The sequence below is a fragment of the Saccostrea cucullata genome, unplaced genomic scaffold, assembly GCF_032062105.1.
Source record: "Saccostrea cucullata isolate Sc308-1 unplaced genomic scaffold, CSIRO_AGI_Scuc_v1 ctg227, whole genome shotgun sequence".
NCBI lineage: Eukaryota > Metazoa > Mollusca > Bivalvia > Ostreida > Ostreidae > Saccostrea > Saccostrea cuccullata.
In genome coordinates this window covers 45,449-73,410 of record NW_026925050.1, presented here as the reverse complement: position 1 = coordinate 73,410, position 27,962 = coordinate 45,449, and the positions used below count along the sequence as shown (strand labels likewise).

General features: G+C 35.5%; 1 protein-coding gene across 3 annotated transcripts; it reads left to right on the top strand.

Annotated features, from left to right (window-relative positions):
• Window positions 1–3: 3 nt before the first annotated feature.
• Window positions 4–26,987, top strand: LOC134267931 (serine/threonine-protein kinase Nek10-like). 3 transcript variants are annotated; one of them, XM_062750135.1, is made up of 28 exons: window positions 4–64; window positions 2,283–2,405; window positions 5,798–5,858; window positions 7,341–7,462; window positions 7,740–7,838; window positions 8,293–8,419; window positions 8,600–8,678; window positions 8,956–9,112; window positions 9,429–9,515; window positions 9,656–9,877; window positions 10,261–10,348; window positions 10,544–10,594; window positions 11,188–11,227; window positions 11,378–11,697; window positions 11,920–12,093; window positions 12,400–12,541; window positions 12,744–12,865; window positions 13,085–13,187; window positions 20,448–20,526; window positions 21,042–21,171; window positions 21,393–21,463; window positions 21,583–21,732; window positions 22,122–22,318; window positions 22,669–22,875; window positions 23,197–23,388; window positions 23,738–23,958; window positions 24,211–24,322; window positions 24,486–26,987. In XM_062750135.1, the coding sequence occupies exons 2-28, from the start codon at window positions 2,365–2,367 to the stop codon at window positions 24,641–24,643; spliced, it is 3,552 nt and encodes a 1,183-aa protein (XP_062606119.1). In that variant the 5' UTR covers window positions 4–64; window positions 2,283–2,364; the 3' UTR covers window positions 24,644–26,987. The 3 variants fall into 3 exon arrangements, with proteins under 3 accessions (XP_062606119.1, XP_062606118.1, XP_062606120.1); XM_062750134.1 differs by lacking the exon at window positions 4–64 and adding an exon at window positions 499–855; XM_062750136.1 differs by lacking the exons at window positions 4–64; window positions 10,544–10,594 and adding an exon at window positions 499–855.
• The last annotated feature ends 975 nt before the right edge of the window (window positions 26,988–27,962 follow it).

The following is a 27,962-nucleotide window of genomic DNA, read 5'->3' as shown; positions in this document are numbered from 1 at the left end:
CCTGTGTATTGATTGGTAGATTATTGATCGAAGAAAAATGGCCTCCATATCGAAATTCGGCCAGGTAAACCTTAAATTTTGTATTTGTTCATCATCTTTACAGTCTATTTAAGCTATTTTTTAATCATTTGAGTAGGTAGATCAAAACCTTTAACATATTTATGAACAGTTTAGATCCATTCTACAAGTTCTGTCTTCGATATCTATGCTGAAAAATGTAAGTGCCAAGTGGTGCAATGTTTACAAATTTTCAATCTCGCCGATCTTTTGAAAATGACAGGACTACATCAAAGTTAAAATTTACTGTACTAATTTTTAGTTTAGGGAATTTAAAAGTGACAATTTGATTATTTGGCATTTATTTTTTTAATATGAATTGGGTCGACTTCCCGACTTTCTCCAAATTGCACAGTTGAAATAAAAAACAAATCAAATAAATAGACCTACGTGTTTGTCTTGAAATAGCTCTGAATAATTAAATACAACAGTTTTTTGGGGTTTATATTACGTCGGTTAATTTTATTTTCTATAACCAGCACAGTGGGTCAGTAATTAGCCGATTAATTATAGACCTGTCAAAGTGAACAGTTATTTTCACGCTCCGATTCCCACACTGGAACCGTTAACCGATAGATTTTTTGTTTGATCTTCGTGACGTCAGATTTAAATGCCTTCATGACAGAACATGATCAGAAATCCATTTAAAAACATGTTGAATTTTTTTTACACTGCACATATCCTATTGTGACACTCTGACAGATTGAACGGAGCCTTGACATGTACTGTTTTGTGACAGTTGAATAATAATTAATTTGATTTGGAGTTAGTGTTCTCATCACCATTTATGTGAATCAGGTATGTCTGTCAGTTTTTGTTTGCTTGCTTGATTTGAAATAAAATCCATATAAATGTAAGGATGTGAGACTGAATATAAAAGGGTTTGCATGGCAGAATGTTAATAAACGTGTCTTTATCATGTTTATGTAGAGACCATGCATATATTGTAGACCATAAATTGTTTACATACTCAAGACTAAAAAAAATGTCAAAAATTGCTGGATTTAACATTTGTTTAAGTAAAAAGGATCAAAACAAGTCCACAGTTTTACTCTGTAGTTATTCATGTTATAAGCATGATTAGATAATAAATTTTGATAATTTTGTCACTTTGAAATTTTTATTTCATTTCTGAAATTCCCATGGAGGGATGCCCTATTGTCAGGGGTTAGAGATAACCCCAGAACCCGTGTCAAGTCTTCAAGAGCTTTACCTGTTACTTTTATCAGGGAGTCCTACCAATATTGGATGATCTTATTCCCATTTATCTGAGATTTTTTTGTAATATTGACAGCAACATCCGCTCCTAGAGTAGCATCTTCTTTAATAAGATAAAGATATTAAATCTCGTAAAATGTTGACACTCAAGAATTCTGACCTGACTAACACTATCAGTGGGGAATGTCAGGTTTTGGGTAGAATCATGAGTTGTTTTTGTAAAGTTTAATTTCACACTTGCTAAACTTTCTATCAGATGTGTTGGAGTCACAATGGATATAGGAGATATTACACCTGCATTTTCTTTTAAATGTGCATAAACATGATAAAAATGCATGGTGAATGCAAAAATGAACTGAAAGGAAAAAATTGAAATGCATGCCTCTTTTGATATCGATATCTTCCCTTATAACCACTCGAATTAAAGTCTTTCAGTAAATCAAACTGAAATTAAATATTTTTTTTAAAATACATGAATAATTTTTTAATGTAAACATGGTAAAGGAATATCAATCTTATTTTTTTGTGTTAGCATCACAATGTAATATTGAGGAAAACATTTTTTTTTTGGAAGGGGGGGGGGGGAGTATCACATTTTATACATCTCACAGAGGATAGTATTTAAATTCTCTCATCCTTTTTTCCTTAAAAAATCTCACTTTGATCAAAACCATCGTCACAACATGCACAAACTATGCAAAAAGCAGCAATGCATGTATAGACATTTTAGAAAGCCGCAAAAGTGTAATTTCCATAAAACCATAATAGTCTGTTATATTTTTCCTTTCTGCATGCTCATCAATGAAGCAGTGTTCTACATGTATACCCAGTAAAACAGAAGGTCCATTCACTTCCCTAATAATAAACGAAAAGCAGAAAGACTAGTAACAAAATATTGTTTAATATGCAGCATTTAAAAGTTTAAACAGGGTCACAGAGTACTGAGGTGTTAAGGGTAGATTACCTGAATACATGACTATTATTTATCATCTTAATGTCCATTTCAGATGTAGCTAGACAAAGACGTACCCACCATGTAAAGGAGAGGTGTGTCGTGGGTCCTTATCTATCTAATCCGTCCATCAGAACATGCCCACCCAGGAAAGGAAAAGATCTCCTCCCGCAAATGAGTGAGTACTTTTTTAAAGTATATATTCCTTTGGAATAATGTAAGACTAAGATCAAAAGCGAGCTCTTCTAAGTTTTATGTCCCCCAGGCTACTTTGAGTTTCCTCATGTCAACTTCTTAAAATTTTAAAGTACAGTAAAAACAGGCTTATAACATAAAGCACCCAGGATGGGTGATTTTGCTTCATTATAAGCATAATTCTTTGAAGCCGTTTAATTTACCCCATATTTCAATGTCACGGAGAATGAAAATCACTTCAATTTAAGCGTCAATGCATTATAAGAGTGTTTGCTGTAAGTATGTTTTACTGTACTTGGGGTTATAGTGTCTTCGTAAATTTCATATATTTTGTGATTTCTATTTCTTTCTCCTTGCTCTTGAATTTCATTTACTACAGTAAAAAAAGTTACAGTAAAAATTAATAATTAATGAAAAGAAGAAAAAAAAAGTAAAATGGGAATGAAATAAAGGTCAGAATTCACAGTAAAACTGATTGCAAAGGTGAAAAATATATGGTAAAGTTTTTACTTTTTAAACAAGATATAATTATTCAAGAGTTAATTTTGATAAAGAATTGAGTTGAAAGCTTTTATATAAACAATTATATGGGGAACTGTATCTACAAACTAGAAGTTCTATATTCTTTACTATTTTTGAAATATATATATGGAATAACATGTTAGTACCTCCTAATCTCAAAATAGTGTGACACTGTTCTAAATATTTATATTGCAGTGACACCTCATTTACTTTCTTCAGTAGTGTTCCATTTATATATTTTCCCCCTAAAATAGACTTTTCTTTCTTTATCACACTGGTATAAGTTCCAGTCAATGAGGACAGTCAAAACAGATTTTGTCACGAACATTTCTCTTTTTTGATCACTTTGAAAGGAAAAACTATTGAGTAGCAAAGAAATATCAGATTATTTGAAGTATACATTGCACCCTGCAAGAACAGAGTGCAAACAGTTGTGCCTAATTATCAATTCTTTTAAATATTGTGTTACTTAAGTTATACCGTTAGCTCAAGAGGGTCATGAACTGAAATTCAATAGGGCAAAACAGCTGATTAGAATCGTATGTTTCAGTGTATTTATATAGAGCCCAATTCAAATATTGTCAAATGTCGAAATAGGATTAAAATATTTCAGATTAAACTGAATGCTAGCATTGAGAAGTATAGAATTCTTTAGCATGTTTTGAAAATAGTACATGTATAAGCATTTATGTAATCTAATGAAATGAATAGATTGTTGATTGCTACATTAATTAGTTTTTTTTTTTTAAGATTAAATATAACCGTACACAAGCTCTATTACATAATTTTTTGTGAAGGATTGCCGAAGTCAAAGCACAAAAGTAAAATTCAAATTTAAATTTTGAATCATGTACAGTAAAACATGGTTATAGCAAACACACTTATCATGCTAACATATAATGAATTGGTGCTTACTACAAGTGATTTTCATTCCCTGTGATTTATTTATAAGTTGTAAACGTGATGAATATAATGAATTACGTTATAACAAGGCATATAATTGTCTGTCCTTAAATATATGTTAATAGCTTCAAATAAAATCCTATCTTTTCTTATCATATTAACACTTAATTAATCAATGTGTAGAATTATTGTTGATATATATAATCTTATGTGTTTCATATCAAACATGTCGGAATAAAAGCACCTGCTAATAAAGTTATGAACTGGGCAACTGTAATTACAAACCATTCTTATTATTACAATCCAGAAAAGCCTAACGGCTAATTTTGATAATCCTCTTACGGCGCGTACAAACCCAGGTATATTTGTACACATTCGGAGCACCTGCTAATGTAATGTGGCAAGGTAGGCCTGCCACAATGAATTATAAATGCAGGGTTCCAATATATAGGAGATTGGATTAGCATCCAGGCATGAGAGTGATATACAAAAGTCATTAAGGTTTTTACCTATAAATATGTCCTGACAGATTTTTATCAATAATCAATTAGGGGAAATATCACTAATTGACAAACGGCTAATGCAGTTAGGGGTATATATTGTATGCTGAGTGTATAGGCCATCTATAGGCTTTTTCTCTTCACTGAATGAGAAGTCCATTTGTCTGTAATTGATTTACTGTGGAGCAGCTGAGCTGTTGAAAATTGGAAGTAAGAATCTCTGTTTCATTAGGGCCACATTAGGTAGTGTGAATGATTAATTTAAAAAGGTTCAACTGGATTAAGTTTGTGTAAACTAAGGTCATTGCCATTTTAGGTTTATGATTACAATAAAAAAATAAAAATGGGGAAAGAAAGGAAAGCATGAGTGTTTTCATAGACAACTTGGTTGGAAAGGAACTTCCTTGAATTTTACTTTAAATATAATGATGGGGATGGGGGTTATTTTTATTACTAGGTATAAATCTATTAATATCCAATGCATATATATAATTCTGAAGAAATACATATCAGAATTAGATTTTAATTACTTTTCAGTTCTAGACAAGCTAGGAACTTGCATTCAGTGATATATAAAGATACCTTTGTTTGGTATTTATAACTTTTTGTAAGAGTAGAAAGAAGAGCTGTAACCGAAATCTTTAAAAATGGAAACTCTTTGGGTGAGATTATATAGAGGCTTTAAATATATTGATAAAATTGTGTTTGCACAATGAGGCATAATTGGGTAAATAAAAGGTTTATACCCACCCACAACTTGGGGGTGGCATATAAGTACATTATGTGAATGGCTAATTGTCGGGATTTTTGGGGATCCGGGTAAATTTCTCACCGGGGGGCTCTGATTATAGAGTGATTGATTGACTCTTTTAAATGGGAGATGTTTAATTTTTATGAACCATTTGCTTTCTTGCATCAAAGAAAAAAATATAACTTGTTTATATCAATAATCTTTTACAATATCAATGTACGTCACAGTGCATAATTTGGAAAGAGAATAAAAAGATTTTAATTGAAGCTGCACACCCCCCCACCACCATCCACCCCCCACTCCCCCCACCCCCCTTCTTAGGATTTTTAGTCCTTAAACTATGAAGATTTTTTTTTTCCTAAAGGAAGCATTAAAAAGACCAAAAAAATTCTATATATACCTCAGTATTAGTTTTGAATACAGTCCTAACCTGAACAGAAGATGTAAACAGGTAAAATGTAAAGTACCATTCCAGATACCTTTTTAAAACAGACCCCCCCCCCCTTCCCCCCTTTTTTTTTTATCATTATCACAAATACAAATCATACACAAACAACTGTGAATGCGTTGAGGTTTAATTTTTATTTTAGGTACTTAATTCTACTCAATGTTTGACCATTATAGTAAAATTATTATTTAGATACTTAATTTGAAACCATGATTGATCAGAGATTACTTAATAAATATTTTTTTTTTCAGTGACTGCAAAAGACTGAGACAACTTCTTCAACTCCTCAATGCTCCATTTAACAAACAACAGGTTTGTATTCTTAATTATCAATGTTCTCCCTCTAGTATCGTTACTTATAACATGCTTATACTCAGTATTATATACTCAAGTTAACAAACAGCATGCTTGTATAAAATTCTTCCTTATAATGTTCTACCAAGTATGTTACTTTTAACATGCTTATACTCAGTATTATATCCTCAGTGCTTCACTTATCAAAAAACTGCTTTGTATTCTGAATTAAATTCTTAATGCCCCATTTGGTTTTCCAACCAGTAACCTCTCAGGGCTTGATCCACTTAATGAAAAAGACCCTGTCAATGACGAGTATTGCGCACAGTGACTGAATGTATTAAGTGCACAAAGATAGAAGTAACAGAGCAAGCATATAATCTGGCTTTGTAGTGAGTTACATTGACAGTAAAATAGCCCCTCATCCAAGCCTACCCTGGCTCTGTAAATTGACTCTTGAAATTCTCATACACTCAGAGGCTGAAGAGTACCGGTATTTGTGTCCTTGTAGCTAGTTAGAGGAAAGTAATTTTTTTTTCTGTTTTTAACCAAAATAAGATTGGGAAAATTATACCAATTTTGAGAGGAATTGAATTTTTTTGTTTAAAGATACATACATGTGCAAATATTAGCCTTGGATTCTCATTTGAACACAATGTGCATTATTGAATACAAGGGAAATCATTTATGACATTAAAGTTCAGTACGTTATAATGTACCCCTATATATTTCTGTCTAGTCATCGTTATACCCACATCATAAATCAAGGTGGGAAGTATTTACAGTGTATATGTCTAAAACCCTGAAGGATTTTATGACTGACAGTGTTAAAGCACTGTCTGTATGTAAACTTTGGCAGATTAAACCCTTTAATTGAAGTGTCGAGGTGAACATAGGTCTGTTTTCTCACTGTCTAAACTTTTTTCAATGGTTTTTGTATACCTGGGAATTTCCTAAATGGGTTGACGATTTAAGTATTGCACAACTTTTTGAAGTTTTTCTCTTTCAAGATTTAACTTGTCATAATGACATTGCTTTGAATGAGTTTTCTGGCCTAGAATTAAAAAAAAATATTTAAGTTGATTGATTAACCAATTTAATTTTGAGTTCAGAAAGTGTAAAATAATAATATGACACCACAAAGACTTTACTAGATACAATATAAAATTAAAACTATCTCTCATTTTTTGATTATTGAAAAAATATAAGACATTAGCATTGGGGAAAATAATTCCATGTATGCTTACAGTTTATCAAAGTTACTTATTTCAATTTTTATTCATGCAATTAAACCCTATAGACTACTCGTTTATATAATTAAAATTTTTGGTGAAATTTTTACAGTAATTTTATGTCCAAAATATTTCTTGTATTAATTGGTTGCTAGTATATTCCCTGTGAAAATTTTTATTAAGAGTAAATAAAAATAATTATTGTTTATAATTTTCAGTATTTCATGTTTACCGGTAATTAAATATTCTTTTTGTGCCATTTATTTAGCTTCCATCCATCTCCTCAAAGAAAACCGTAAACGTCAGCCATCAACAATGGCCGAGTCCCCAGGGTAGGAGTATACAACACCAGCAGCAATCCCAGGAGAGTCTGGTCCTAGAAAAGTTCAAGTAAGTTATATACTGTAGTCACTAAACTATCATTGCAAAAATAAATTGAAATAATATTCATCACTTGCAATGTAAAGGTATGAGCTGTTTTATACCTTACAAGGGTCCTTTCAGTTTTTGTAGAACCTTTTTACAGTTTCTACACATCCTTAAATAGTTGTGTATTTACTTAAATTAAATATAGAATGAACATGTCATTTAGTTGAATTACAGTATTTCTTTTTAATTTTGATAAAAATGACTTTAAATTTATAATCAGTGACATTTCTATTTTTAGCTTAAAGTACCAGTCCCAGAGACAGTTTGTGAATCACCCCCTTCATGAAAAATTCTCAGAGGTTTTCAAGGCTCTAATCAAACAAAGATTATGTTGTGTGTAAGTACTCATGTACCCTTACTTAAAAGAAAATTGTACTCAGGCCTAAATGCTAAGTATTCAGATTAAGTGTGTTGGCAAATATTGAGATCAGTTATATGTGCATACATGCACATCATAAAGTGCATTGTATAATTTTATATGTATGTGGAATATCTAAATATCAATAGATTTGAGGTACTTTTATATCCAGATCACCTTTATAATAGATTTGTGGTACCTTTATATCAAGATTACGTTTATAATAGATTTGTGGTACCTTTATACCTGGAATTCATTTATAATAGATTTGTGGAACCTTTATAAATTGTATTACCTTTATAAAAGATTTTTGATACCTTAAACCTGGATTTCCATTACCCTTTAGTTATAATGCTTTACACCTGGATAACCTTTATAATAGATTAGTTGTATCTTTATACCTTATTACCTTTAGTCTCGTTTTCAATCTCAGGGACTGGATTACCTCCGCTCCGTCAGAGAATGTCCTCCGATTGGTGACGTGCCTCAGGATCCTGATGAGAGATCCAGAGTACCAGAAGCTCTTCTACTCTCTACGAGGACTTCAAGTCTTCACAGAGGTATAGAAATATAAATCCTCACCATTAGTTTGTTTATTACAAGAGATTGAAAGCAAAATTGAACTTAATGAAATTCTGTCTTTTCTTCCAATTTTCTGAGACACCTTTATGATTTTAATATTAGCACAACAGTTACACATTTTACTTATAATTTTTTTTTTTATAATTTCTGTGTTTCAGCTGTTCACCAAGGCAACCAAGAGCTATCTTTTATATGGAGACTCTCCGTATTTAGTGGATATACTGAAGGAAATGTCAAGTAAGTTTGGCCAATTGTAATTCTCAATTAAAAAATACAGATGAACTTCGGTATCTCAAACACTGATATCGCAAACACCATGGATATATGTCAAACTGGAGTCCCAACCACATATTCTTTAAATATTAAACCCCCCTTATCTTGAATTATTGACTACCTTGAAGTTTTTTCTTGGTCCTGTCAAGTTTGAATTAACAGGGTTTGACTGAATTTATACAGTGCCCCCTTATTTCATTATTTGCCTGACTTCTCATGTGTTTTTTATCATTGCTTGTAGACATTTTCCAGAAGTTTGCAGCTGTAAATGAGACACAGAGAGAATGGTTGATCGAGTGTAAAGTTCATGAGGGACTACTTCTTCTACTCCGTGGCCATGGTGATGACCTTATTGCACTCCACTGTGCACTACACGCTCTTCTTGCCTTAGCTCAATGGTATTTTTTCATAATTTAACAATTTTAATCACTGTGTAAAAATGTTTTATAGGAGCATTGTAGTTCATGAAATAACGATAAACTTTAGGATGATAAAGATTGCATTAAGAGTTTTTAGGAATTACAGTAAAACTCGTCTAGTACGAACACAGATATTGCGAATTTATGGATAGAGCAAAGTTATCTTGGATTCCCAGCAATATAAATATAACAAATTCCTTATAGAAGGAATTATGGATATGGCGAAGTTATTTCATAGGTCCCTCTTATTTCATTATAGCCAAGTTTTACTGTATTTGACATTGTGTTTTAACAGCCCAGAAGCCAGGAAGCTGATAGCAGAGAGAAACTGTGCTGAAGACTTGCTGGGAATCATAAAGGACTATGACAGTTTGTCCAAAAAGTAGGTCACAAACTTTTCTTTAAAAGCACTAAGAATTTTTGATATCATGAAAATACATCATTAAAGATTTTGACAGTAAATGAACTGGAGTATTCTCTTTTTTTATAAAATACATGAAGACAATGTGTTTGTCCTTACAGACTAGCTGCCAAGCTTCTCCAAAGACTGTGTAATGAACGTTCGTGTCAGGAATCAGTGCAGGAGCACCAAGGCATCCCTATTTTACTGAGTCAGTTACATTTTGACAATGTGAACCTTCTTCTCCCTGTCATACAGTGTTTAATCCACATGTGTACCTACCCTGAGGCAAATAAAGAGATCCGACAGATGGGAGGGATACCCACAATCCTATCTCTACTCAGGTCAGTTGTATACTGAAAAATATTTATAGGGTGGATAGGGGTAGGAAAATATCCATACTGGGGATAAGGCTAGAAAGAATATCCATACAATGGATTCTGTTAGAAATAATAAAAAAGATTGTGGATAAGATTAAAAATTTCATTCATTTAGTGGGGATTAAACTGAAGATATATATCTGTAACATATCCAGATTGTGATTTTGTGATAGATTTCAATAGGAGATTGCTTATTGCAAAGTTGGCTTCAAATTAAAAGCATGTTAAGATGAATTGATTACTTGTAAAGGTTGAATTTTGGCAACTGTTGAGTTGTTAAAAGAATATGGGAAATGACAGACTCTTCAATTCTTTGAAAATTATCTAAGATTTTGCTTTGTTTATAGGAATGACAGAAACTTCATGACAGAGAGAAGTGAGAATGGTTGTAGTGCAGCCAGCGCAGGGCCTCACGGTAGATCACCCATAGATGATGTAAGCTACCTCCATTATATCTTATACCAATTCAAAATTAAAAAAATATATATATTTACTTTAATATGAGGCAGAAAAAAAAATCCCATTATATACAAACCACTTTGAATTAAAATGAAAATTACTCAATTTGTACTTTAACCTTGCTGTGTAGGAAAAAAAAAATCATTTTGTCTTTTTTCTGAAATCTGACAGATTGTATTCGATAATGTAATGGCAGCCAATGAGAAAACGTCAGGCAGACAGGTGAACTTAACCTTGACCTTTTGCCTGCTTTGCAGTGATCAAAATCATGCATGACACTATGCCAATGAACATTAAGCACTTTGCTTTCCATTCATTCATTACATCAGAATGAAATTCATTTCATGGTGAAGTCTTCATAGCAGCCCTTGTTCTTGTTTTCTAACACTTTCATGAGTCTCCATAGCAACATGCCATTTGTAACCCCTCTTGAGTGTTGCATGGTTTTGAGTCAGTACACTAGCTCTACCTTGGAAAAAGGGGTGGTACCATTTATAACCAAGCCATCTCATTGATTCTGCAAACAGTTTGCATTTTTCTGCAGATTATGTTTTTCACTTGTCATTTAGACTATCATCATGATAATGATCGATAAAAGGTGTTGCATTATAAATTTTCTCCAACATGTTGGAATTCGATCGATCATGTTGAAAAAAAGTAATATATTTCAGTTTTTTTCTTTTAAACAAAATTGTAGGGATGTAGGTATTAGTTGTAATAATTCTGTCACTCTCAAGCCTAGTATACCAATTAGATAAAAATTTTGATTTTTATTGCCGATAAAAATATCTGACATCTTTTCCCCATTTTTATAGGCTGAGGAACTTATGGATCAAAAATATCAAGTGAAATGTGGTAAGTATAAATATTCTCATGTTTAATATTGCATTTATTTTTAAAACCAAGTTAAATGAGATATTGCAAGCATTGTTTTACTGTCGTATCAATTGATTTAAATTGTAACTTTGTTGGAGTGTACATCTTGAGAAATTTTCTTCTTTACAGCGTGTTGTACAGCTTTAACAGAGCTGGTAATGAACGATGCTAACGCCCAACAGATTGTTCAGTCTAATGGAATATATACGCTGGGATGTTTAATTTTACCTCCGTGTGAAAAGTGCTCACCAGAAGAAACAAAACTGTGTAAAAGTCTGCAGAAGTACAGCTTCCGTGCTCTCCGGTTTTTGTTCAGTATGGAGAGAAATCGACGGCTGTTCAAGCGATTGTTTCCTGTGGATTTATTTGAAATGTTTATAAACATTGGTCACTACAAACAGGACTTGAATGAATACAAGCCGCTAGTGGAAAAAATTAACGGTTTGACTGTAAGTGTCTTCATTGTAGATTTTTAACTCCAGGAAAGATTTTGCTTTTTAGCTTGCTTACATAGAATTACTTTTCAAGCATAAGATCCTTGAACAACATTGGGCTTAGCTTGTTCACTCTTGTTGCGAATTTAAAAAAAAAAAGGAAGAAAAATGGGTTTTTTTACATGTGAAAATATTTTACATTGATGCTTTATTAGATAAAACTGATTATTTTGACAGGCTGAGGTGGTTGAAGAAATTCTGGTCAACATCCAGGAAACAAACTTAAATCGATCTCCAACTCGCCATATTGGAGACTACTCTGTGTTCGAATTGTTAGGGAAAGGTGCTTTTGGATCTGTGTATAAAGTGTGCAAGGGGACTGCTGGACAGACCTTCCTAGCCATGAAAGAGGTCAGTAGTTAAATAAGGTTAAGGTCACCTAAGTGGGTCAAGGAAATCTTAAAATGTCTTGAGTAGACCTCAAATAAAATGATCTCACTTCATATGGTGAATAATGACCTATTTTATTCATTTAGATTAAGTTAGTCAACATCTAGAGTTTAATAAATAAAACACCAAATTGTCCAAAATATTAGAGAAAATCTTCTAAAAGTGGATGTTTCCAAATCTTCAGTCTGATATGAACAAATAAAGTATAGAATAATGTTGACATATAAGATTGACAAAACTGTTGAATTTGTAATGTTGTATTTCTAGATAAATTATGAGTCGCCCGCCTTTGGTCGGAATTCACAGGAACGCAATCAAAGTGTAGGGGAGATAATCAATGAAATTGCCATAATACGGAAGCAAATGAAACACCCCAATATTGTCCGTTACTACAAAACATTTGTACAAGGTAAAAAATTTTAAGTTAAATTATCATTATAGCTCTAGTTGACAAAATCAACCAAATCATGTAATCATGGGTGGAGTAAATCTTTAAAGTATTAGACCAAACATAATAAACAGTTGTTTTATTAAATAAATGGTTTAATTGGGAAAATTCCACACATTGTTAGTTGGCATATATATTATATTATTTTTTCTCCCTCTTTTAGAAGAAAAGCTCTATATTGTGATGGAGTTGATTGAGGGGGCCCCATTAGGGGAACACTTTAATTCACTGAAGGAAAAGAACATGAAGTTCCCAGAAGATAGGATATGGAATATTTTCATGCAGGTGAGTTTTATGAATACAATATCACACAGGTATAAGGGAGTTGGTTTTATATTTCCTACTACAATAAGTTAGCTGATAATTCCATGCTTGACTCAACGTAAAAGTTGGTAATGCATGTACATGTGATTTTAAATTTGGATAATTCCTATAGTTCTTTCAAGTATATAAAAGACAAAGTGATATTTCTGTGTTATACACATCAGTGAATTGTTTTGATAGTTGGTGCTGGCACTGAGATATCTGCATAAGGAGAAGGGGATTCTTCACCGAGACCTGACCCCTAACAACATCATGTTAGGAGAGGATGACAAAGTCACTATCAGTAAGTCAGAGTTATCTCCTGCTGATCTTGTCTGACCCCTAACAACATCATGTTAGGAGAGGATGACAAAGTCACAATCAGTAAGTCAGAGTTATCTCCTGCTGATCTTGTCTGACCCCTAACAACATCATGTTAGGAGAGGATGACAAAGTCACTATCAGTAAGTCAGAGTTATCTCCTCCTGATCTTGTCTGACCCCTAACAACATCATGTTAGGAGAGGATGACAAAGTCACAATCAGTAAGTCAGAGATATCTCCTGCTGATCTTGTCTGACCCCTAACAACATCATGTTAGGAGAGGATGACAAAGTCACAATCAGTAAGTCAGAGTTATCTCCCCCTGATCTTGTCTGACCCCCTAACAACATCATGTTAGGAGAGGATGACAAAGTCACTATCAGTAAGTCAGAGTTATCTCCTCCTGATCTAGACTGACCCCTAACAACATCATGTTAGGAGAGGACGACAAAGTCACTATCAGTAAGTCAGAGTTATCTCCCCCTGATCTAGACTGACCCCTAACAACATCATGTTAGGAGAGGACGACAAAGTCACTATCAGTAAGTCAGAGTAATCTCCCCCTGACAGATCATTAAGTCAGAGTTATCTCCTCTTGATCTTGTCTGACCCCCTAACAACATCATGTTAGGAGAGGACAACAAAGTCACTATCAGTAAGTCAGAGTTATCTCCTCCTGACAGATCAGTAAGTCAGAGTTATCTCCCCCTGATCTTGTCTGACCCCCTAACAACATCATGTTAGGAGAGGATGACAAAGTCACTATCAGTAAGTCAGAGTTATCTCCTCCTGATCTTGTCTGACCCCTAACAACATCATGTTAGGAGAGGATGACAAAGTCACTATCAGTAAGTCAGAGTTATCTCCCCCTGATCTAGACTGACCTGACCCCTAGCAACATCATGTTAGGAGAGGACGACAAAGTCACTATCAGTAAGTCAGAGTTATCTCCCCCTGATCTAGACTGACCTGACCCCTAACAACATCATGTTAGGAGAGGACGACAAAGTCACTATCAGTAAGTCAGAGTTATCTCCCCCTGATCTAGACTGACCCCTAACAACATCATGTTAGGAGAGGACGACAAAGTCACTATCAGTAAGTCAGAGTTATCTCCTGCTGATCTTGTCTGACCCCTAACAACATCATGTTAGGAGAGGATGACAAAGTCACTATCAGTAAGTCAGAGTTATCTCCTCCTGATCTTGTCTGACCCCTAACAACGTCATGTTAGGAGAGGACGACAAAGTCACTATCAGTAAGTCAGAGTTATCTCCCCCTGATCTTGTCTGACCCCTAACTACATCATGTTAGGAGAGGACGACAAAGTCACTATCAGTAAGTCAGAGTTATCTCCCCCTGATCTTGTCTGACCCCTAACAACATCATGTTAGGAGAGGACGACAAAGTCACTATCAGTAAGTCAGAGTTATCTCCTCCTGACAGATCATTAAGTCAGAGTTATCTCCTCTTGATCTTGTCCGACCCCTAACAACATCATGTTAGGAGAGTACAACAAAGTCACTATCAGTAAGTCAGAGTAATCTCCCCCTGACAGATCATTAAGTCAGAGTTATCTCCTCCTGATCTTGTCTGACCCCCTAACAACATCATGTTAGGAGAGGACGACAAAGTCACTATCAGTAAGTCAGAGTTATCTCCCCCTGATCTTGTCTGACCCCCTAACAACATCATGTTAGGAGAGGACGACAAAGTCACTATCAGTAAGTCAGAGTTATCTCCTCCTGATCTAGACTGACCCCTAACAACATCATGTTAGGAGAGGACGACAAAGTCACTATCAGTAAGTCAGAGTTATCTCCTCCTGATCTTGTCTGACCCCTAACAACATCATGTTAGGAGAGGACGACAAAGTCACTATCAGTAAGTCAGAGTTATCTCCTCCTGATCTTGTCTGACCCCTAACAACATCATGTTAGGAGAGGACGACAAAGTCACAATCAGTAAGTCAGAGTTATCACCCCCTGATCTTGTCTGACCCCTAACAACATCATGTTAGGAGAGGACGACAAAGTCACTATCAGTAAGTCAGAGTTATCTCCTCCTGACAGATCAGTAAGTCAGAGTTATCTCCTCCTGACAGATCAGTAAGTCAGAGTTATCTCCTCCTGACAGATCAGTAAGTCAGAGTTATCTCCTCCTGACAGATCAGTAAGTCAGAGTTATGTCCTCCTGACAGATCAGTAAGTCAGAGTTATCTCCTCCTGATCTTGTCTGACCCCTAACAACATCATGTTAGGAGAGGACGACAAAGTCACAATCAGTAAGTCAGAGTTATCTCTTCCTGATCTTGTCTGACCCCTAACAACATCATGTTAGGAGAGGACGACAAAGTCACTATCAGTAAGTCAGAGTTATCTCTTCCTGATCTTGTCTGACCCCTAACAACATCATGTTAGGAGAGGACGACAAAGTCACTATCAGTAAGTCAGAGTTATCTCCTCCTGATCTTGACTGACCTGACCCCTAACAACATCATGTTAGGAGAGGACGACAAAGTCACTATCAGTAAGTCAGAGTTATCTCCTCCTGATCTAGACTGACCCCCCTAACAACATCATGTTAGGAGAGGACGACAAAGTCACTATCAGTAAGTCAGAGTTATCTCCCCCTGATCTTGTCTGACCCCTAACAACATCATGTTAAGAGAGGATGACAAAGTCACTATCAGTAAGTCAGAGTTATCTCCTCCTGATCTTGTCTGACCCCTAACAACATCATGTTAAGAGAGGATGACAAAGTCACTATCAGTAAGTCAGAGTTATCTCCTCCTGATCTTGTCTGACCCCTAACAACATCATGTTAGGAGAGGACGACAAAGTCACTATCAGTAAGTCAGAGTTATCTCCTCCTGATCTTGTCTGACCCCTAACAACATCATGTTAGGAGAGGACGACAAAGTCACTATCAGTAAGTCAGAGTTATCTCCTCCTGATCTAGACTGACCTGACCCCTAACAACATCATGTTAGGAGAGGACGACAAAGTCACTATCAGTAAGTCAGAGTTATCTCCTCCTGATCTAGACTGACCTGACCCCTAACAACATCATGTTAGGAGAGGATGACAAAGTCACTATCAGTAAGTCAGAGTTATCTCTTCCTGATCTTGTCTGACCCCTAACAACATCATGTTAGGAGAGGATGACAAAGTCACTATCAGTAAGTCAGAGTTATCTCCCCCTGATCTTGTCTGACCCCTAACAACATCATGTTAGGAGAGGACGACAAAGTCACTATCAGTAAGTCAGAGTTATCTCCTCCTGATCTTGTCTGACCCCTAACAACATCATGTTAAGAGAGGATGACAAAGTCACTATCAGTAAGTCAGAGTTATCTCCTCCTGATCTAGACTGACCTGACCCCTAACAACATCATGTTAGGAGAGGACACAAAGTCACTATCAGTAAGTCAGAGTTATCTCCTCCTGATCTAGACTGACCCCTAACAACACCATGTTAGGAGAGGACGACAAAGTCACAATCAGTAAGTCAGAGTTATCTCCTCCTGATCTTGTCTGACCCCTAACAACATCATGTTAGGAGAGGACGACAAAGTCACTATCAGTAAGTCAGAGTTATCTCCTGCTGATCTTGTCTGACCCCTAGATCAGTAAGTCAGAGTTATCTCCTCCCGATCTTGACTGACCCCTAACAACATCATGTTAGGAGAGGACGACAAAGTCACTATCAGTAAGTCAGAGTTATCTCCTCCTGATCTTGTCTGACCCTAACAACATCATGTTAAGAGAGGATGACAAAGTCACTATCAGTAAGTCAGAGTTATCTCCTGCTGATCTTGTCTGACCCCTAACAACATCATGTTAAGAGAGGATGACAAAGTCACTATCAGTAAGTCAGAGTTATCTCCTCCTGATCTTGTCTGACCCTAACAACATCATGTTAGGAGAGGACGACAAAGTCACTATCAGTAAGTCAGAGTTATCTCCTCCTGATCTAGACTGACCCCTAACAACACCATGTTAGGAGAGGACGACAAAGTCACAATCAGTAAGTCAGAGTTATCTCCCCCTGATCTTGTCTGACCCCTAACAACAACATGTTAGGAGAGGACGACAAAGTCACTATCAGTAAGTCAGAGTTATCTCCTCCTGATCTTGTCTGACCCCTAACAACATCATGTTAGGAGAGGACGACAAAGTCACTATCAGTAAGTCAGAGTTATCTCCCCCTGATCTTGTCTGACCCCTAACAACATCATGTTAGGAGAGGACGACAAAGTCACTATCAGTAAGTCAGAGTTATCTCCTCCTGATCTAGACTGACCTGACCCCTAACAACATCATGTTAGGAGAGGATGACAAAGTCACTATCAGTAAGTCAGAGTTATCTCCTCCTGATCTTGTCTGACCCCTAACAACATCATGTTAGGAGAGGACGACAAAGTCACTATCAGTAAGTCAGAGTTATCACCCCCTGATCTTGTCTGACCCCTAACAACATCATGTTAAGAGAGGATGACAAAGTCACTATCAGTAAGTCAGAGTTATCTCCTCCTGATCTTGACTGACCCATAACAACATCATGTTAGGAGAGGACGACAAAGTCACTATCAGTAAGTCAGAGTTATCACCCCCTGATCTTGTCTGACCCCTAACAACATCATGTTAGGAGAGGATGACAAAGTCACTATCAGTAAGTCAGAGTTATCTCCTCCTGATCTTGTCTGACCCCTAACAACATCATGTTAGGAGAGGACGACAAAGTCACTATCAGTAAGTCAGAGTTATCTCTTCCTGATCTTGTCTGACCCCTAACAACATCATGTTAGGAGAGGACGACAAAGTCACTATCAGTAAGTCAGAGTTATCACCCCCTGATCTTGTCTGACCCCTAACAACATCATGTTAAGAGAGGATGACAAAGTCACTATCAGTAAGTCAGAGTTATCACCCCCTGATCTTGTCTGACCCCTAACAACATCATGTTAAGAGAGGACGACAAAGTCACTATCAGTAAGTCAGAGTTATCTCTTCCTGATCTTGTCTGACCCCTAACAACATCATGTTAAGAGAGGACGACAAAGTCACTATCAGTAAGTCAGAGTTATCTCCCCTGATCTTGTCTGACCCCTAACAACATCATGTTAGGAGAGGACGACAAAGTCACTATCAGTAAGTCAGAGTTATCTCCTCCTGATCTGACTGTCACTATCAGTAAGTCAGAGTTATCTGACCCCTAACAACATCATGTTAGGAGAGGACGACAAAGTCACTATCAGTAAGTCAGAGTTATCTCCTCCTGATCTAGACTGACCTGACCCCTAACAACATCATGTTAAGAGAGGATGACAAAGTCACTATCAGTAAGTCAGAGTTATCTCCCCCTGATCTAGACTGACCTGACCCCTAGCAACATCATGTTAGGAGAGGACGACAAAGTCACTATCAGTAAGTCAGAGTTATCTCCTCCTGATCTAGACTGACCTGACCCCTAACAACATCATGTTAGGAGAGGACGACAAAGTCACTATCAGTAAGTCAGAGTTATCTCCCCCTGATCTTGTCTGACCCCTAACAACATCATGTTAAGAGAGGATGACAAAGTCACTATCAGTAAGTCAGAGTTATCTCCTCCTGATCTTGTCTGACCCCTAACAACATCATGTTAAGAGAGGATGACAAAGTCACTATCAGTAAGTCAGAGTTATCTCCTCCTGATCTTGTCTGACCCCTAACAACATCATGTTAGGAGAGGACGACAAAGTCACTATCAGTAAGTCAGAGTTATCACCCCCTGATCTTGTCTGACCCCTAACAATATCATGTTAGGAGAGGACGACAAAGTCACTATCAGTAAGTCAGAGTTATCTCCTCCTGATCTAGACTGACCTGACCCCTAACAACATCATGTTAGGAGAGGACGACAAAGTCACAATCAGTAAGTCAGAGTTATCTCCTCCTGATCTAGACTGACCTGACCCCTAACAACATCATGTTAGGAGAGGACGACAAAGTCACTATCAGTAAGTCAGAGTTATCTCCTCCTGATCTAGTCTGACACCCCCCCCCACTAACAACATCATGTTAGGAGAGGACGACAAAGTCACTATCAGTAAGTCAGAGTTATCTCCTCCTGATCTTGTCTGACCCCTAACAACATCATGTTAGGAGAGGACGACAAAGTCACTATCAGTAAGTCAGAGTTATCTCCTCCTGACAGATCAGTAAGTCAGAGTTATCTCCTCTTGATCTTGTCTGACCCCTAACAACATCATGTTAGGAGAGTACAACAAAGTCACTATCAGTAAGTCAGAGTTATCTCCTCCTGATCTAGTCTGACACCCCCCCCCACTAACAACATCATGTTAGGAGAGGACGACAAAGTCACTATCAGTAAGTCAGAGTTATCTCCTCCTGATCTTGTCTGACCCCTAACAACATCATGTTAGGAGAGGACGACAAAGTCACTATCAGTAAGTCAGAGTTATCTCCTCCTGATCTTGTCTGACCCCTAACAACATCATGTTAGGAGAGGACGACAAAGTCACTATCAGTAAGTCAGAGTTATCTCCTCCTGATCTAGTCTGACACCCCCCCCCACTAACAACATCATGTTAGGAGAGGACGACAAAGTCACTATCAGTAAGTCAGAGTTATCTCCTCCTGATCTTGTCTGACCCCTAACAACATCATGTTAGGAGAGGACGACAAAGTCACTATCAGTAAGTCAGAGTTATCTCCTCCTGACAGATCAGTAAGTCAGAGTTATCTCCTCCTGACAGATCAGTAAGTCAGAGTTATTTCCTCCTGACAAATCAGTAAGTTAGAGTTACATCCTCCTGATCTAGACTGACCACCCCCTCCCCCCCCCCCCCCCCCACACTTACAGAGGATGAAAAAGTCACTATCAGTAAGTCCTTCTGGTACATAGTAAGTCAGAGGTTACAGTGTATATGTTACTATATTAAGTATCTCATCCTATAGATAGTAGACCTGGAGTTATCTCCTCCTGATCTTGATTTTAGTTGGTTATTATACAGTTGTCTTCAATACAGGGAAAAATTTTTAAGATACTGATTTTAAATTTAGAATACTTAGTGCGATCTAACCTTAAAACTTAAAAAATCCTGCATCTTTTTATCCTTAAAAATTGAGATCTTAAATCATTAAAAAAAATTTTATCTTAGAGACAGAGGTGTCAATAAGGTATTATAATAGTACTTAATGAAATATGCTAAAAGTTTACTTTAATTTTTCCAGCTGATTTTGGATTAGCCAAACAGAAGAGAAGTGACTGCAGTAAAATGACTTCAGTAGTGGGCACCATTCTCTATTGGTGGTAAGTAGTGGGCACCATTCTCTATTGATCTGGTAAATAGTGGGCACCATTCTGTATTGATTGGGTAAATCATGGGCATCATTCTCTGTTGGTGGCAAATAGTGGGCACCATTCTCTATTGGTGGTAAGTAGTGGGCACCATATTCTCTTTTGATTGGGTAATAAAAAATGGGCATCATTTTCTATTGGTGGTAAGTGATGGGCATCAATTTCTCTATTGATTGGGTACATGGTGGGTATCTTTCTTTATTGATGGTACATTGTGGCATTAGTGGATACCATTCTTTATTCTCTAAACAAGATTAGATACAAATAAAGTGACTTTTTTACCTGTAATCTAACAGATACATTTTCTTTTCCTACATGTACACATATATTCTCAAAAACATAGGAGTTTTCAAGCCTCGAGAAAGATTCCATTCCTAAACTTTCAAAAATTACTTAGTGTAAAACTTGAGTGTCTGAAATCTTTGATGGCACTTCATTACAAAGTATGTCTTTCTCTATTATCACAGTCCGGAGATAGTACAGAACTTTCCGTATGGAGAGAAGGCTGACGTCTGGGCTCTGGGCTGTATCCTTTATCAGATGTGTACACTAAAGCCCCCCTTCTTCAGTGACAATATGTTGGTGCTTGTTAACAAGGTGAGAGGCACCTTAAGGAAATTTATTAAATTGATTCCATATAGAGCGAAGCAATGAAAAAATGGCATATTAGCCCTTTAATTTAATTTATAAAGGTAATTATTATCAATCATCATGAATATGTAATGCTATGCAAGATTATTGTCAAAAAATCATTATGAACTTCAAGTTAGAAATCAAGTTTAATGTAGGATACTGAATAAGAAATATTAATGTTACAGATTGTGAATGCAGAGTATACAGCTATTCCAGAGGGAGCTTACTCCGACAGAATTATTCAGACTGTCAGAAGGTACATATTAAAGATCAATAATCAAAAGACTGAAACCTGTATCTAATTTGACATGTACTGGAAGACAATACACAGAGTGTTGAATTTGCTTAATGTTTAACTGTCTTGTTTTTTTTCAGCTGTATTTGTAAATCAGTGGACGATCGTCCTGACACGGTTCAGTTGGCATCACAGATCGCTGACAAACTCCTGGTACATGTGGACAACCTCAGGATTAATCAGATAACACTAGAGAAAAAGCTAGAGAAGGAACAAAAGAAATCACAAAGGTAAAGTATAGAATCACTCTGGGAGAGTTTATTCAACGTAGCTCAAAACACTTGTACACTGAACCATAGAAGAAAAAATAGATCATTTTAATATTTACTAATTCATATGACTCAGAATTAAGAGTAATTCAAAGAGTTTTTCAAATGACTCTCATTTTGATATATTTTTGCACTGTAAAATCACATATTCTCGTGGGGTCAAAATTTCGTGTTTTGAGGAAGAAATATGAGTTCGTGGGGATATAATTTCGAGGATGAGGAATTGTTGAGTAGAAATGTTTGTGAAAAATAGTGAACTAGTATGACAGAAGTATATGTCCTTTGTCTAATTGACTACTGCGAACATGCACTTAAACAACTACAATCATGATCAACTTTGTGATTTTCAGACATTACTTTGAGGCTAACCAGAACATGCAGAAGTACCATCAGTTGTTCCAGATCTCTCAGGAGAAGTACGACCGCTTGGCCAACCTGGCGGGTAGTGGAGGGGCGGTGGCCCTGAAGGACGGGGACATTATTGACCCGAGTCTGGTGGAGGTCGAGTTTACCCGAGCTCTCCAGTCCGAGTCCCTCTCTTCAGGAGGTAAGAAAAGTCAAATAAGCAAAACCTGTGAAGTTTATATTGATATCTTAATTCTATTCTGTGAAATCTAGCAATTTACTGAATGAAATTATTATAAGAAACCCAGTTTTTTTTCCCAAAATTAAGATTCCTCCATATTTTGAAATTAAATGAAATTTTATAAGACTTTTGCTATAGTAAGAAAGAAGTAAGTAAATTTATTTATAGTCGGACTGTACATGTATTTATATAACAAAATAGTGCTATTCAGATCTGATTTTTTGATGTGCTGTCAAACATTCTTTTGATTTCCATCCATTTCAATCTGTTATTTAAGCATACAGACAATGATGTGTATACATGTGTTCTAGGTTTATCTTCTGATGAGGAGGATGAAAGCTGCCCCAGCAGTGAGTGTGAGAGTAGGGAGAGCAGTGCTGGGAGTACCCGGGGGACCAGACGCCTCCCCTCCATCCCCCGCCCGCCCCACACCCCAAAGACACGACGGGCTGAGCGCAGACCCAAGCGGTCACAGTTCACCTTGTCTCCTCTCAGTCTGGACATTCCTAATGGCCACTGTGAGTTCAGACGCTATTCTGCTACTATGTTTAAATAGTAGACCATGTATATACATGTGTTTATATTTTGACAATTTACAAATTGTTGTATTACACGGGAATTTCTAAGTTTCTAAACTCGTGTCTGATCCTGTTGACTCTTTGTCGAAAAAATATTTCATTTCAATCAATTTTTTGTAACCTTAAGTGATCATGTAAATAAGGATAGGGAAAACATATCAGTCTGAAATTTTAAATCCACTGAGTTGCTAGTTAGTTTCACTAGTTGAGATACATTTTACAATGAAGAATTTTTTTGACATCTTGGTTCTGTTTTTATAGCTCGGACGATTCGTGACTCTGGGTACAGTTCAGGTGACCCCTCCCCCAGTAATCTGACATCGGCCTCCAGTTCCTCTGACCTGCTGATTAATGGCCACGAGCAGAGTCTGACAGCACGGGACTACCATCGCTCTAACAGCATGCCAGCTCCGCAGTCTGTCGCCAGGAACAAGAAGAAAACCAAGAGACCCAGTAAGTTCTCATTATTTCAATTACAGTTACTTCCTATCCAATCTTATATGTATAGAGAAATAGAAATCTTTACCTTGGACTAAAACTAAGTTTTGAAAATAGGGTTATAGTGTTAAAAAAGATAAATATTTATCTCTGTTAATTTATAATTTTTCTTTGATATGATATAAGAGTAAAATCAAGTAATAACTAGAAGTGATATATTAAAGAAGCAAGTTGATCATGTTAATAATATAAATTGGAATTTTTTTCATTTTATATTTTCAAAAATTCCCAAAAGAAAACATGTATGTGAAGTACATTAGTTATTGATGTATTTTAACGTTATTTTGTAATTTGTGTTCTGCAGACAGTGCTAACACACCAACTGTGACAATATCCCAGCGTAAAGTGCGACAGATCAGTGACCCGATTCAGCAGATGATGCATCAGCTTCACAAAATCCTGTACATCTGTCAGCTTCCACCCACCTTAGATCCACACCCCAAACGTAGACTGGTGGAGAAGTTCAAAAGGGCATTGTTTGCTCCCGATAGTAACAGCCTCAATCTGAAGACAGAGGTCAAAAAGGTAATGGTTCAGGATATACTAATAAATTTGAATACTTTCACTTTCATTTCTCATTTTGCATTATTCTGTAATGTTCTAAAATAGGTAGTTTTTTTGTCAGATTTATGAGAGAAAAAATAAAATATCATTTATATGTACAGAATTACTGTCAGAAACGTTTTTAAAAAATGGAAATACAGCTGATATACATGTATTTCTTATGCATAATATTGATAATTACAAACCCGATAAATATTTTTATTTTTTTCTCAGTTGATGTCTGGATCAAGGGAGATAATTGACATGAACTTAGGTCCTGTAGAGAGTAAGAGAGTTAGTTCAGCCAGTTCTGTAGAAGGGGAGACCACTCCAGACGATAACAGTGGTATATATATATGTTTGTTTAATACATAATTACATGTATAAAAGCTTTTATCACACATATTCTAAAATAAATTTTAATGAAGTTTAATGTATAAATACTATGTGAATTAAATTATGAGCGCTAATAAGTTTAAGTAAAATAATTTCAATTTTTTCCTCTCCAGTGAACCACCAGTTTGATCCTGATTTTAAGGAAGCAGGGATAACCTATGAACAAATGCAGACTTACATAGAGGGCATTCTCAGTGACTGTGGCTACTATAGCAGTTTGCCCAGTGCCCGAGGCAGAACTCCGCCCCTGGGCCCAATATTACCCAAGTAAACTATACAGCTGCCAGAGAGAGTATCAGAAATTCTCCCCGTTTTAGTCTAGATTCGCCTGAGATGAAATTGCACATCTTTGTGTCAGTTCTGGAAAATACCTAGGCCCTTGTTATTTTAAAGATTGACAGAGAAGATTCAATTGTTATGTTATACTTTGTTTTGTACCTTTTTAAGGGATTTATCATCTGAAAGCATTCCTTAAAAGAATTCCATGAATTTTCTAAATCATTCCAGACATTATAGGAACAATTTTCCAAGTATCACAAGACAGTATTAACAATACATGTAATACTTCTCAAAACTGATAAGCAGCATTAAAATTTTTCTGATTATTACCAAATCAAAAAAAGAATTTTACCCCACCAGAAGTTGTTGAGATATAAAAAGATGTTTACAGCTTGTTATAGAGATGTTCAAATTATTTACATCAAAATGTTTCTGTTGTTGATGTGTTTTTTGTAATGATTTTAGTGATATTACATCCATATTTATTTTTCAAAAGTGATTTGTAAAATCTGAACTTTCAGGGAATGTTTTACTCCCTTTTACGTCACATTCCATTCCAGTTCTGGGTAAATATCAGGTGTATAACTAAGGGTGGGGGCATACAGAGAAGATTTTCTATGATGTACTGTCGATGAATAGATTTTTTTGTCACCCACATAAAAATTATCTAATGTTGATATTTTATTTTTTTTGCCATTATGTTCATATGATTCCCTCCAGAAATGTTCACATATTTATATGTTTATTCGTTTTATTTTTAAACCAATTTTTTTTTTTTCATTTTTGCTCCACAAAATTTATATTTTTACATATAAGCCGTCCATGGTCCCTTTTGTTTTTAATTTGTTGGGAGGTTGCCAGTATATATTATTTTGTCTCCTATCATGATTTCATTTCCAGTATTGTTTTGCTAAAATGCATGTACTTGTGTATTGAAAAAATAAATCAATTTTCAAACAAGAAAAAAAAAAAACTAAAGAATTCAGTAAGTATTTAAGTGACTGATTAAAATTCACATAGCATTTTTGCACAATATACAACTGTAGTAGAAACAAATTGACATTAAAAGTTAATGGATTGGGAAAAGGGATGGGGTCATTAATTTATTTTAAATGATTCTATGATTGTTTTAATTTATTTATTTTAATTGTGTATATTATTTATCATGCTTAACTTAATCCCACACATAAAAGTGCTATACGATGATGTACCAGTTGTAATTACGTAGGATGAAATAAGATTTGATTTGAATTGGGTATAGAAATGGCTATTTGCTTGGTTCATTCAAATGATTCTCAAAGAGAAATATTTATTAAGAGCAGATACCTATTACATGAAATTTGATATAATGTAATGATCATTGTTGATTGTATACAATCTCGGTGTGGTGTATATTGTTGATTCCTGTGATTTTTTTCCCAATGTTTTGTTGTGGTTCATATATACCGTCCATTTTTATTTTAAGGTTGCATGTTGTCAGATATATTTAATTATTGTTGATAATGTTATGATAAGTAATTTATGAATTAATATATATTATAAATTATTAATTATGAAATAGTATACTGATCTTGTTGTTCAGATTTAGTTCTGACTGATTTTTGTTGATCATTAGTTTTTATCTTGGGACAAAACAATATAGATTTTATGTCAGTGCACTGCATGTATCAAAAGATGGTTATATTGATGACACTGCATTTGTTTGATAGTCTTTATGTAAACTTATGAACTTATACAACATGTACAAGTAAACTTTTAATTTTATTTTTTAATTTGACACTAATTACTATGAAATTTATAAGAAAATATATATAACTGCATTTGAAGCTTTCAGAGGAAAAGAAGAGATGCTGAAAATCTAATCACTGAGATTTTCTATCTAAGTCAGATTAACATAGTGTGCATTCTTTTTCGTTTAAAACATCTTTTACACTTTTCATGAATTTCACATAATCATATCCTTAACAGTAAGTCATTTCCTTTTCTGTGTATAATCATTAAACCTCAGTGATGCATTGAAGGATTGTCACATTCATTAATTCATCCATGAATATACCCCTTGTTTTGTGTGTTTTTATTTTTTCTCCGTCCAATTTTATTATTTTAATCCCAAATTCCACAGTCATTTTTAAACACATTTACATAAAGTGATTAATGTACTTAACTTTTTGCTTATGTATATATAGATATAAACCTAGCTGTTTTATTTTACTTTGTATAAACTGATGATTTATACATGTGATGGATCGCTTTCCCACTATGTTTTGTTGATGAGTCCATGAATATTTATCTTGAAAACATGACAATTTCATTTGTCAATAAATAATATAAATCTACTGATTTAGTTTTTTTTTAAATAATTTCTCATGTGCTTGGTCACTTGACAAGAAGGCGTGTTAATGTTTTGGGGTGTCTGGGGAAGAAGGGGGGATAGTGATAACCTTAAAATGATGCTACATGTTACTTGCAATGCATGGTTTTTTTTTCTGACATCGATGGTCCCTCATGGTGTATGGTGTCCTTTGAGTTGACACAAATGTCTTTGACCTTTGGTCTTAACTTTCACATTGGGCATATGCTATTACTACAAGAAGTTTTAGGTAATGCATGGTATCTTCTCCCAGACATACAGTTCGGTGACTTGTGGTTTTTCCGTTTCCATCTGTCAATGTCCATCGTGCTTTAACATTTGAACATTTTCAGTTTCTTCTCTGGAACCATTGAACCAATTTTGGCATATGGCATCAATGGGTGAAGGGGAGTAAAAATTGTGAAATTCATGCCCCCTGCCCCACCCACCCCCTCTTGGGGGGGTCCTGAAGGATGGGGCCATCAAAAGTAATGCAATCTTTAATTTTGTTTTACTCCCAAACATCAACCAGTTAAAATGTTGGCATGATTGCAATAAGGATTGCGTCTACCAAAATTGAAATATATGCCACAGGGTCAGGGTTGGGGCTCTGTTGAATTTAAAGTGAAAATGCACTTGTTTAAAACTCATCTCCTCTGTCCCTGGTATTACAGAAACAAACTAAATGCATAGTTAAGAAGAGCAAGTGTCTCTTCCTAAATTTTGAATTTCTTGGCCTACGAGTCAGTAGTTCTGGTGTTAAAGCGAGGCTCTATAATTCTTTGAAAATCTCCTCTTTTCCTCGGTATTAAGCCAATGAATTAAACGCATGGTTATGATGAGGGAAGGTGCCTCTTCAAAAATTATTAAATTCATAGCCCCTTGATCAAAGGTGCTACAGTATAGGGTAGGGCTCTGTTGAATACACATGTATAATGAAAATCCAATATTTGTTTAAGGA

Excerpts from the sequence above, each read along its gene's own strand:
- LOC134267931 (XM_062750135.1), top strand. The coding sequence starts at position 2,365 with ATGCCCACCCAGGAAAGGAAAAGATCTCCTCCCGCAAATGA. Across the intron at positions 9,516-9,655 it reads TATGACAGTTTGTCCAAAAA|ACTAGCTGCCAAGCTTCTCC; the intron begins GTAGGTCACAAA and ends TTGTCCTTACAG. Across the intron at positions 21,464-21,582 it reads ATTATTCAGACTGTCAGAAG|CTGTATTTGTAAATCAGTGG; the intron begins GTACATATTAAA and ends GTTTTTTTTCAG.